This window comes from Sarcophilus harrisii, chromosome 1, assembly GCF_902635505.1.
Source record: "Sarcophilus harrisii chromosome 1, mSarHar1.11, whole genome shotgun sequence".
Classification (NCBI taxonomy): Eukaryota; Metazoa; Chordata; class Mammalia; order Dasyuromorphia; family Dasyuridae; genus Sarcophilus; species Sarcophilus harrisii.
Window position 1 is genome coordinate 683,242,370 of NC_045426.1, and position 12,739 is coordinate 683,255,108.

The 12,739-nt window shown below is 35.7% G+C and overlaps 1 protein-coding gene across 2 annotated transcripts in view; it reads right to left on the bottom strand.

Annotated features, from left to right (window-relative positions):
* AACS (acetoacetyl-CoA synthetase) overlaps nt 1–12,739 on the bottom strand; it is an 82,973-nt gene that overhangs the window by 20,797 nt on the left and 49,437 nt on the right. For both annotated transcript variants that reach the window (XM_012542342.3, XM_031948417.1), the window contains exons 10-12: nt 10,086–10,210; nt 4,182–4,246; nt 3,935–4,057 (exon numbers count right to left, since the gene is read on the bottom strand). In XM_012542342.3, coding sequence (XP_012397796.2) covers nt 3,935–4,057; nt 4,182–4,246; nt 10,086–10,210 — 313 coding nt within the window. The remainder of the gene's footprint in view (nt 1–3,934; nt 4,058–4,181; nt 4,247–10,085; nt 10,211–12,739) is intronic.

A 12,739-nucleotide genomic window follows, 5' to 3' on the forward strand; every position in this document is an offset into this window, starting at 1 on the left:
ATTGGTAAATTTTTAAAATGTCAGTCTATCCTAAGGATAGTTTTGCTGCAAAATAAAGAAAAACCCATAATAATAAGGAAAGCCATACTACAAAAATAAAAAGATTGATTCAGAAGGCTGCAACTGAAAGACATTTTAGAGATCAACTATCCATTCATTCACAAAGGAAGAAATTAAGCTCGAGAGAGTTTGGTCAAGTAACTTGTCCCAGAAGTCACGCAACTGGTTAATAGCTAGAAACTTATGATTCTCAGTGTAATGCTCAGGATGCTCTGGTCTTAGTCGTGGCTGGGTCAGTCAAGACTCATGTGAAATACCTTCTCACAAATAACCAATAGCAAAGCAAGGTTATTGCCTTAGCAAGTGAACCCCAACAACTCCCTCCCCAATCTAGACTCTTACAATAGCATCCTGACAGACCTCTCCACCTCAGCCCTTGCCAATCCAAGTCCCACACATTACCTAAGCCACTTTCCTCAAATCCAGCTCTGGACACATTACTATCCTGGTTGAGAAACTCCAATACTTCCCCATGACTCTTAGACTCAAGCGTTGAGCCTTTCAATAGGGCCTACTACCTATCCTAGTTACACAGCCACACTAGTTAGACATGGCAGAGTCCAGCCAAACAGATCTTCCAGCTGTTTTCCACTCACCACATTTTCTCCCACCTCTATACATCTATTCTGGGCCAGGAATGTACTCCACTCTTAAAATTCCACTCTTACATTCCACTCTTAAAATCTCTAGTTTGTTTTAAACTCAGACTACATGCTAATTCCTCCCTAAGGCCTTTCTTGTTATTCCCAGTAACTAGTGCTTCTTCCTCCAATTTATTTTGTATAAATTCTATATGTACTTGATGGAGTATCCCAAAAGTTAACTCTTAAAACTACAGAAAACTTTTGAGACATTCTGGATGGATAAACACTGTCTTACCCAAATCAGTTCCTTGAAGTGCTATTTTTGTCTTCGTATCCCAAGAAACCAGCATAGCTAAATTACTGTTTGATGGGAAAATTCCACATCAGGTGTACTGTGGGAAAGCAGGCAGGCTCATTAACTACTGGTAGAGCCATGAAATTGTTTAATTATTCTGATAAATAATTTGGGGTTGTATAAGAGACATGACTAACTTTTTAATACTATTTGATCCAGAAATCCCACTGCTGGGACTATATCTCAAGGAGGTTACTGAAATCAAACATAAAGAAAAAATGAACAAAAACATTCCTGGAAATATTTCTCTCTGATAGCCAAAAAAAAAAAAAAAAAGGACAAAGAATGCAACCAACAATTGGAAAATGGCTATACAAAACGTGGTATATATGAAATACTCATACTCAGTATCTCAAATGAATCCATAGGTGTTTCCTGCAACAATATAGATTGCAACCTCTCCACATCTATCCACTTTCAAATGCTTTTAGTAATCAATAAACAATGAGCTCTTAAGTTAATTATGAAATGCAAAAGGTGTAGTCCATTACTGAATATTGTTTTTGGAAGTCTACTTGTTCCCTAATACCTTCACTAAGAAAGCCCTCAATTTGTGCACAAAAGGACAAAAATGTTGTACCAAATGGGAAAATGGGCATTCTCGGTCTGTGGTTACTGACAACCTCATGGTCACCTGCTTTCTCTGTTCACTAAATCTGAGATTCTTTTTACATCTTTAGTATCTGCTCCTTAAGACACCCTACAGCCTAGATCTCCTTTACATATACTCAGCCCAATCCAGGGATTCTTCCCATTTTTATCCTTGTTAGTGCCTTCCTACATTCTCTCTAATAACATGTTGGAAAATTATTTGTTCAAATGGATGGTTCATATTCTTTATATTTCTCTTCTGCCTCTAGTTCTCCTTCCACTTTCCCTCAAATGCCCTCCGAATAATTTTTCCTAGTTGGATGTCTTGCCAAGTTCTCTTTTAACTGATTTTATTATCCATGCTTCTGTCTGCTTCATGAGATAACACTGCTGATAACTGTTCATCATCCTTCTTAAAGTCTTACAAACAACTTTATGCTCTAAGCTAGTGTAGGAGGTCTTTCCTGGCCCCCAGTGGCTAGTGCCTTCCCCTCTGAGTTTATCTTTCAATAACTGAACTATATATATAACCCTATATAATTACATGTTGTTGCTCCCATTATGATATAAGCTTTTCTTTGTATCCCCAATGTTATTAGCATAGTATCTAGAACATAGAAGTGCTTAAAAATGTTTATTAACCGACTGGTAATTAATTGTCTTTGGCAGTCATCTCTAACCATTTTGCAAATAAATCAAATGTCTGCTTGATTGAAGCACTTTTTAGACTTTTTTTGGTCTCCTTATTGTGGTAATTAATTTATATTGACTAAACTTCTGAAAGAAATTTATTTTAGTCAATGTTAATATCGCTTATGTAGTCCATTTTTCATTTTGTAAATTTTCCATGATTTGTTTAAATACTACAGGGTTAAATCTTTCAAGTATATATCTTCTCATTATTATTCTTTCTTATTGCTTTAAAAAAAAAACTAAGTGTAACCTTAACTTAGCTAATTCAGTAGTAATTCCCGCCAAGAACAAGCCTTCTGCAATCATTATTTTTGGTGGTCACCAAGGCCAACACCTTCCAAACAAATAACCAAACAGTCCTCTATATAGTTTGTTTTTTTTAAAGAAAACATTCATGATAAAGAGTCATAACACCTCTGTAATAGACAAGTGTTCAGCTTTTTTCAATTCATTTATTCCTCCTGACTCAGGAATATCCATGTATTTTTCATCTCCTCACCTTTTTATACCTTTGCATTGAAATCAACAAGTATCAGAACATATGGTAATTTAATTTGGAAGGGTCTTAATTAAGTTTTTTTTAATAATATTTCATTTTTCCCCAGTTACACATAAAGGCAATTTTTAACATTCATAATTAAATTATTTATAGAATTTTTCTATCACTTCATCTTCCTCACCAGATACTGGTCAACAAGGTATAATTCTTATCATGGATGTCCTTTGTAAATATCTATCATTAATTCTGCAATATAAGATGACTTCAATATAAAATGACTAGATATATCATGAAATGATATTTACTGTTGCTTCTGGACATATAATAAAACCCCATGTACCAGCTCCTTTCTTTATCTGTCCAAGGAGTAATGATGAGTCATCCTTCTATTTAGCTACAAATTTTCTATCTTTTAATGTCTCATATAGAAAAAAGATCAATTGATATGATTCAGCTCCTTTGTCAATGTATTCACTCAGTGGTCACTGGATAAGGAGCTCATTTTTAGAGTACCAACTGTCAAAGGAAAGTTTATTAGCACCATACTGGGTGCTAATTCTGGGATTCTTTGCATCTTTACTGCACCATAAAGAAAGATACATAGAAGAATTTCGAGAAACATAGGAAATGATGCAGAGTGAAGAAAGAAAAGCCAAAGGAATATATTGGTATTTATTTATATGTATATATTGTGACTATAATGATGCAAGGAAAGCAAACATGAGGAAAAAAACTTTTGGTCAAAGAAAATATTTGCTGTTAGCATAATACTTCCAAAGTTAATGAACATATTCCACCTTTCTACTAACTCTGTTCTCATTGAATGGACTTTGTAAAGAGGTCTGTTTAGTTATCTGTTTGGAAGTAACTGCTATAGTGAAACAAAATATATTAATAATTTTTTTAAGTGAAAAGCATTACTACAAAGGCTAATGTGGAAATTTAGATTAACCAAGGACACATGGATGACTAGGAGTAGTAGTCTAGAGTTAACAACAGAGATATTTTCAGCCTAAAACTAATCATTACAATAACTTATAGTTTGGTTTTATGAGTATTTGAGAGAGATAAAAACTATAATCCAAGTATTTCCTTGATCATAACCTCCCACTTCTGCTATTTCCACCCCTCCCCCAGTACCCTGAGCATTACCTGAGATAGAACCAAGGAGGACACTTTTCTTAATATATTTGTAAACATACTCATAACTCTGGGCTTTTAAAGGGGATCCTGTAGACAGAATAGTGTGAAGAGTCTGAAGATTGTGGGTTTCCACTAAAATGAAAAACAATTAAAAGGTTACAGTTAACACCAAATTTTTTTAAAAGAATCACTTGCGTAAAGGAAATACAAAACTAAATGTATTCCATTTCCTTGGTGGTAACCTATGTCTACTTACCTGGTTTCAGGTTTCTCTCTTCAAGTACTGATAGCCACTTGGCTCCAGTTCCAAGAATTGTGATCCTAGTAGCAAGAAAAGACAAAGATATGGAAAGAAAACAAAGGGGAAAAAAGTTTTCACTAGATTTGTACATTGCAATAAAACTTTCTAATATTGGTAATTTACTTTCAATTGAACTTTCCTAAACCACTTTTCTGGCTTGTAGCATTAATTCATAGTCTTTCCTCATCCTAGGAAACGTTGTCATATTCTGACATTAAGGATCTGAGCTATCTTCAAATCTATAGCAATTAGTTTTATCCACAACCATCATCTGCCCTTAAATAGGCTTTAAGTACACATAAAAAAGGCTATTTTAAAAGAAAAAATTATAAAATTGAATGCCCGTGAACACTAATATAAATATTTCCTCTTTTAGTGAATTGATGAGGATTGCATATCTACAGTTCCAGGATCCTGAGTACTTGGAGCAAGAGAGAAAAAGAGGGAACATCTACCAACCTATAATTACAAAGTCACTAATTATAACTAATAAAACAAAGCAACTTCCCCCCGAAAAATGTTATACACAATTTCATGGATCAAATCACTTGGTCATTTTTACTTTTATCCCAAATGCTTAAAGCTCCTAACCTTCCAAAAAAAATCACATTCAGTGATTAATTCCAATGCTACTGATAAACATGTATTTTGCTGAAAGAACATTTTAAAATTACTCTAACAAAGAAGAAAAGTAAATGAATAACTTTTTACTTTTTCTAATATCTTACCCATATCAAAGGAATATGAACATGGAGATCACTTTTGTTTTTCTGTCACATAAATAATAACTCTGATGTGCGTAAAAGAAATCAATACAGTCCACTCTTCATCATTTACACCAGTACTAGAAGTAGTGGAACAAATAAAAGCACACATATAGAAGTTCTTTCCCAAGGCAATCAAGAATAAATGCTAACAGCCAGAATGGCTCTACTAGTCCTAATGCAACCTCCCTGCATCTGATACTCTTAAACTGAGTCTCAGGCTTTTTCTCACTGTCCTCTAGACTCTCAAATCTATCTTTCCTTTCAATTACAATTATTATCTTTTCCTCTGGCACTCTTTGCAAAGCAAATAACAGAAATGTGTCTACAAATTTTTTTTTTTATTTGATTTCATTTTATTGAGAGGAAGCATGGTCTAATTTACAGAAAGCCAGTCTTGGAGTCAAGAAGATCTGTTTAAGTATAGCTCAAGTCACAAATGGCTATGTGACCTTGGGTAAATCAATTATTTTTTAGTAGCCTAGACAACTTTCTAAGACTGTAGTTGTCAACCTTTGTTTATTTAGGTGACTTCCGGGGAGGAGGGGAGAGATACATTTTTAAGTTCCAAACTATTTCCCTTCCTTTCATCTCACCCCATCCCACCCCACCCCACGATTTGACACATACCTTTGCAGCTTATTTAAGTATTTATAATACTGAGAACAACTTGATCATTCACAGTTATGCTTTGAACAATAATGACACTAATGTATATAATGTTCTCTTGAATCTACTCATTTCATTCTTCATTATTTCATGCAAGTCTTTCCATGTTTTTCTAAAACCAACCTGTTTATCCTTTCTTACATCACAGTAATATTTTATCATATAATCATATACTACAATTTGTTTAGCCATTTCCTAATTGATAGGCATCTCCCAAATTTCTAGTTCTTTGCTATCACAGAGCTGCTACATTTTAGAACATATAGGTTCTTTTTTTTTTTTCCCTGATCACCGTGGGAACAGATCTAATAATGTTTTTGCTGGGTTAAAAGATATATAACATAAACAGTTTTATAATTCTTTGAGTATAATTCCAGATTTCTCTCCCAAATGATTATATCAGTTCACAATTCCACTAACAGTGTGTTAATGACCCAAGTTTTCCACAATCCCTTCATTTTCTCTATCATTTTAGCCAACCTAACAGATATGAGATATCACAAAATTGTTTTAATTTACATTTCTTTAACAATGATTTAGAGGAAGTATCAAAATATAAACTGAAGTCCCCTCATATGAAGGCAACAATCGAGAACAGAGAGAATGTAAGTCAGGCACTGAACTCGCTGAGAAAAAAAACAATCAGAAGGATACTGGAGACAATAGCCACTAGAGTTTTGATTGGGTGGTATAGATAGAATGAACGAACTCAAAGATTACTAAGGAATGATGGTAGAGAGAGAACTTGGAAGCAGCCATGGGGAGCAGAAAGTATTCTAACTTCCACCCTTATTACAACTATTTGGGGTGAAAAGGGTGGGAAGAGGTGGGGAATGGATGGAAGTGCAGCTAGCATTGGAAAAGGCCACCAGAGAGGCTCAGGAGGGAGCCAGGTTTCAGTGTGAGCCAGAAAATAGAAGGAATAGAAAAGGAAAAAATGAAATCAAGAGGATACAATGTAAGGTATGGGTAGCTTTCGAGTGGGACACTTGGCAGGGGTGTTAAGGAAAGAAAAATAAGGGAGCAGACAATGGAAGAAAGAGAAGACTTGAATAATGATAGCCGAAGATTCAGAATCAATCAAATGAGAAAGACATGACCAGATAGGAGTTTGTTGATTATCGAAGAGTAGCTCAGGCTGGTTATCACAAGGGTGTGGTGGAATTAACTCTAACTGGTTTGCTAAGAAATTAACTGTTCAGTGTAAGCAATTATGTCTCAGAAATTGCTACAATTCAGAGCAATCTATTTTTTTATTTCTAGATTTAAGAACAGCTCTAAATTAATAATGCAGATTAAATTTAAATGTGTGTTGCATACAGTTTTTTTTTCATGGAACCTAATTATTAAACATTTAGCAGCTCACTCCTGTATCGTTCTATACGCACCAATTGCAGCAGAAGATTCAGTTAAGAAAGTCATCATCAGACTGGAGGTTTAGTGACTGAAGGCTAACAGCAATAACAATAACTAACATGTAATGCAGGATTGAAGATTAGCTTTCTATCCATTATCTCATCTGAGGCTCACAAAACTGCTGGTTATCAACATCTCTCAGATTTTGGCCCGGTAGTATGCTCTCAGGGCTTTAAGCAGCACGAAAGAGGGACAAGCAAGGGTAGCTTCCTTCCCTGAGGGCAGGCTAGGCCAGGTCAACAGACGTGCAGGAGAAGCCTGATGGAACGGCATCTGTGTGAGCCAGCTGACATGGAGTTTCTTCCCTACTCCCTGGAAGGCAGGAGACCAGCCACAGAATGGCATTGTTTCCCTTCTACCAAATTAGGAAGAGGTCAAGTGAGGAGACTGGCACAGAATGGAACAGTGTTTGTGTTTATTACATAGCACTTTTAACAGGGACTTGAAAGGTGTTACTAAAATAGTCACCCAGCCAGCACCACAAACTAAAAATGTCTTCAAAAGCTCTGCCCAGGACAGATAGTTCAACCTCTCTGGAAAGTATATGAATTCTTTCAGGCCACAAGGGGAGCCCTCAGCAAATCACTGCTTTAACATAGTAATCACATTCTAGTAAATTACTGAAGTAATCATTTACTAAATGACCCCGGGAGTAACTCCCAAAATGATTAACTTTCACTAAAAGAAAGCTGATTTAACCTACAGGATCTTATCATCTCTTACTACAGCATTATGATAATACCCAGTCACAGATAAGCAAAAGTAAACAACGAATACAACTCAGTGCCAACCCAATTACTAGCAAAACCCAGCAGGAAACTAAGTTCTGTCCCTAATAGAAACCATTCATCCAAACTGTCCCACATGCATTTGACAAGGTGTTCTAGATATCTCCCCAATAAAGAAAACAAAATAATAGCTTTAAAAAAATAAATAAAAGAATTCTTGTTAATTCCTTCAAAATTCCTTATTCATGGTATGATAAAATCTTCAGTGATCAACAAGGTTTAATATTTAAATTTATCTATCTTAGTTAAAACATCATAGGAATTTCAAGGCTCTGTTTTAAACTCCACAAGTTCTGAACAGTCATTAATTTAAAGAGGAAGCAACAGTTTATTAGTGACTGCATTTAATTCAGCATCAGTGCTTTTTTTAGAAAGAGGGAGACAAAGCTAAAATGGAGAACCTGTGGCTTCTCCTCCTTCGAATTGTCAGTTACTGCTGCAATGGTCATCCTAATTCACTTCTCTTCCTTCCAATTAGTCCCTCATTTTCCCTATATAGCCATGCATAAATTTAAATAAGCCATTAATAGCACACATAAACATAACCATTTAAATAGATGAGTGCAAAGATGAGCTTCCCTTATGGCCTTATCTTCTGCTTTGTAACTAACGTGTCCTGAGAAGAATCATATCCCTCTAAACATACCAATATAATTTTTCTATCTGCAGGCTGCTTTCAAAAGCTGCCTACAACATATAAAAAGAGATCTTCCTTCAATCCAAGTTCCAAGGGATTTTATTAACCTTTCTGTGGATACAGCCTCATTAGAAAATACCCTAACAGAATGAGCCAAATGTCAGCATTTAAATATTACAAAAACCAGGCAAAACTGTATTTAAAAGATGAATGAACAAAAACTTAAAAACAGTCATTTTTCTTCCTATTTTCTACCAGGAACAGTACAAAACTAAAGAGTAATTACATTTAAGTCTGGGGTTTATTCCTAATTTCATGAATGTATCTAGATTCTTTATTAAAAAAAAAAAAAAATCATTCTTGACCAAAAAGAAATAAAGAATCTTTGCTAAAATGTATTAACCCAAATAAATTCTAAAGACTTTGGGGTAATTTATCTAGCAAAGAAGATCCTCATGAAAAAGATCTTTTGACATTTCCTAATGACACTCTAAAAGGAAACAGAAAGGCAAATATGAGACCATTCATTTTTCCCCTACCTTGCTTCCTATAAAATAAACACACCTTCCTATAATCCATGCACCAAAGAATTGGTCAACATCTTGATTTATACTGGCTTGTGTCTGTTTCCTAAAATCTTAACATTTTATTATTGAATCTAGGAAGATCAGACTCTCTAATGTGGTATTACCAGATGGATACTTGCAATAGTACTGCAGAGAAACCTAAGACAATTTCTTGGACTGGCTCAAAGAATAAATAGTGTTTCTTGAACAAAAAAAAAGAGCTAAAAAATGTCAAACTGAATTAGAGCCAATGATTGAACCAACCCAAGATTCTGCTTCCGATGAGAACCAGTAAGTTCTAAGGACAAGTAGGATTGTCCTTAATAATCTTTGGTTCCAAGTGCTTAATAAATGACTATTGATTAATCAACCTCCCATTGTGGTCCAAATAGCCCTAACTACACTATTTTAATCATGGCTTTCAACCCTGTCATCCATTAGGTATCCATCAATACACATCTCATCTCACCTCAACGGGCCCTCCCAAACCCCCATTCCATACCCTCTCATTGGCTATAATCTTGCCAATTTTTCACCCTAAAATCTGCAGAGGATTCCCTCAGCCCATTTTGGGTTCTTTTACTTGATTTGTCCTTCTGTACAAAAGAGAATTCCTATTCACTTCATCTAAGTCTGTATTCATTCTGTTTAGATCCTTCATGACTTTTCAGACTTCAGTCATTTCCTTCATACTCCTTTTTCTGAACCTTAATCTTCGCAGACCAAAGAGGGCTTTCATCATTTTGGCCTGTTCTCATGCCGCTAGCCCCAGAAATCTTCCATTCCCCTTGATCATTTATGCTGTCCTGCCTTGAACCACAATTGCATATAATATTCCAAGGAAAAGCCAACCCAATTTTGTACAAGGGCAGGAGAATATTTTCAGTTTTATTCCAAATGCCCTTCCCAATAAACGGAATTTAGCTGCCTACAGGAACATATTGAGAACAGTTGTCATTACTTTCTAAGTCCTTTTCATCACTGAAAACTAACAGATGTTTAGCATCTTATTTACCTACCCTAGTCTGTCCACCAAATCCCAGAGCACATTAGCTGTTGGGACCAAGGGAGAACCATCATACAAGACCACGGAAGCTCCTGTTGCAAGCACAGACACCAGCCAATTCCACATCATCCAGCCAGTCTAGAAGAGACAAAAGAACCAATGTTTACACTGAGAGGTCTCTCCATTCACGCAGTTTCTTATGTACTTGGACCGCAGCCATCTATGATGGGTCAAGAAGGCTTACTCCCTCTCCCACAATTAAGACATTTTATACATTCAGTGCAACATGAAAGAATATGTAGGGCACATGAACATGGACATGGTTAACTCAAAGGAATTTTAAAAGGCAACAGGGCAAGAGTCAGACAAGCAGGGAAAAGAAGAGATTGAGAATATGGTTATTCTCCACACATAAGAAGAACACTGGAAGACCAACTTCAAGCACTATAATTCACTTGGCAGTAAACAGAGAACCAGAGACCCATTCTCCTCCTCATTTAGTTCTAGGAATCCTCCAAATGAGGAAATGAAATGCTGTACTCTCTCTAGGGTATAAATCTGCAGTTAAGGACAAAATTATAAAGTGCTAACATGGAAGATCAGTGCCTACTAAATAAAGGCTCTCTCCCTAATGTAATCTGACCTAAAAGAACAAAGGAAAAGAAGGTGTGAAGAAATACAAGCTGTATATCAACTAAACTGTTTGCCTAGGAAATGCACTGTATGGGTGAACACCACAAAAATCATAAAAATGCAAATCACCAGAGTACACACCAGAACACCTTAATTCTTCCTATCTGGAAATAACCAACAATAACATAACCCTGTTTCTCAAAAAAGGCCAATTTAAACTTCCCTATTAAATATTACAGAAAGGACAATATGAAATTGGGTTTAGCTGGCAATTCTCATTTAAATGCTGCTAATTTTTAAAAAGACAATGAAACTTGTTTTGTTTTTAAAAAAAAAAAAAACTAATAAGAAGCCCTCCTTCCAGCTTGATAATATTACAACAAAGAGAAGAAAATGTGTGGGAGTCCTAAATAGCAGTACTATCTTTCTATTCATAATCAATAAGACTGCAAAAGGACAAGGAAGAGGTGTCATTGGCCTGGTACAGCTGATTTTTGGCACATAGATGACGCCACTTAATAAAGATAATACTATAATGCTACAGACAATCATCATCCCTTACAAGTGTATATCTCTTTATAGTTTAAGGTACTTCAGAATGCATTATCTCATTTGCTAAATAGGTTATGATGGAAATAGTCTGCATAAAGATGAAACTATTCCAAACCATAAGAGGCTCAGTTTAAATCTGCCATCTGAACAAACAGCCCAGATCCACAAGCATTTCTATGAGCTGATGAAAGACCCTATTGTTTTAAGTCATCAAACTCCAAAGAAGACTGAGCTGTCTCCTCCCTTTAGTGGATGGATGCTTTTTAAAATTCAAAACCTCAGGTCCATAAAATGTTGATTTATTGAACTCAGGAAAGAATACAAAGTAAAAAATTTGAATGAATAATATCAATCCAATGCTTACTATAATCCTGGTTCCAAGGGACAGGTGCTGGATGTCAGCACTCCTCAAAGACACAGAAATTCCTTGAGTCAATTTGTTTGAGCAACACATGCTAGTCAAATGGATATAGGCTATTCTCTCCCCTTTCCTACCTTTTTACCAGCACACAACACAGCCCTAATCTGAGAAAGGACTAACCCTCTTCCCATCCCCATTCCCCAGGGTAAATCTTCAGCCCCAATACTAGGCAGAAGGGAGCGGGGCATGCCGTACAATATGGGATTTCAAATATATCATTAAAATTTTGTTATCTTTTCCCTGCCAAAAGCAACATAGTATAGTAGAAAAACTATTGGACTAACGGGCCATTGTGCCCTAATGCTGACTTTACCACTAACTAGCTTTCTTGACCCTATGAGGTATAATTCTGTAACACAGTTTTCCTATTTATCAACAAAGCAACTGGACAAAATGCCTTCTAGAATCTCTTCTAATTCATTAAATAAAGTAGTAAGAGCCACTGAGTATGGTACTATGATAGCATCTGAGGATACAGAATTGAAACAGTTCTCCCTCAAAAGCCTTATGTTCTTCTAAAAGATTTTAGGACTCAATTTCCAAACCTATTCATATTTTCAAGCTTGTGTTACTCTTCAGAGAAAAAGTTCCTTATGATTACTATCCTGTAAATAAAGTAGTATTCTTTTATTTGTTCTTAAACTTACCTCTTTCAGGCTTCACAAAGGCAAGCCAGGAATATTCCAATGTCTGGAATTCAGTGGGAAAAAAACCATTTGCTCTATACATTCATCTCTATCAATTAAAAATCTCAAACAAACGCCCAATAGTCCTGATCTTTCCAGACTGGAAACCTAACCTTTACTGAATGTTCCCACGGCAGCTTTTCTATCCCATTACTCAGGTAAACACCATCCTTTCTCAGACTCCAACACCACATACAGAAAGGTTGGTACAGACTGAAGTCACAGTGGGCAGCAAAGAACAGGGCGATATTTAGTCAAGTCAAGGAGAAGAGACACAGGCAATAATGACAAGCAAGTGTTGAGATTCAGGAAAAGAATCCTCCTCATAGACCAATGATCCAAAATGGTCTGATTTTTGTTTTACTACTACTTCAG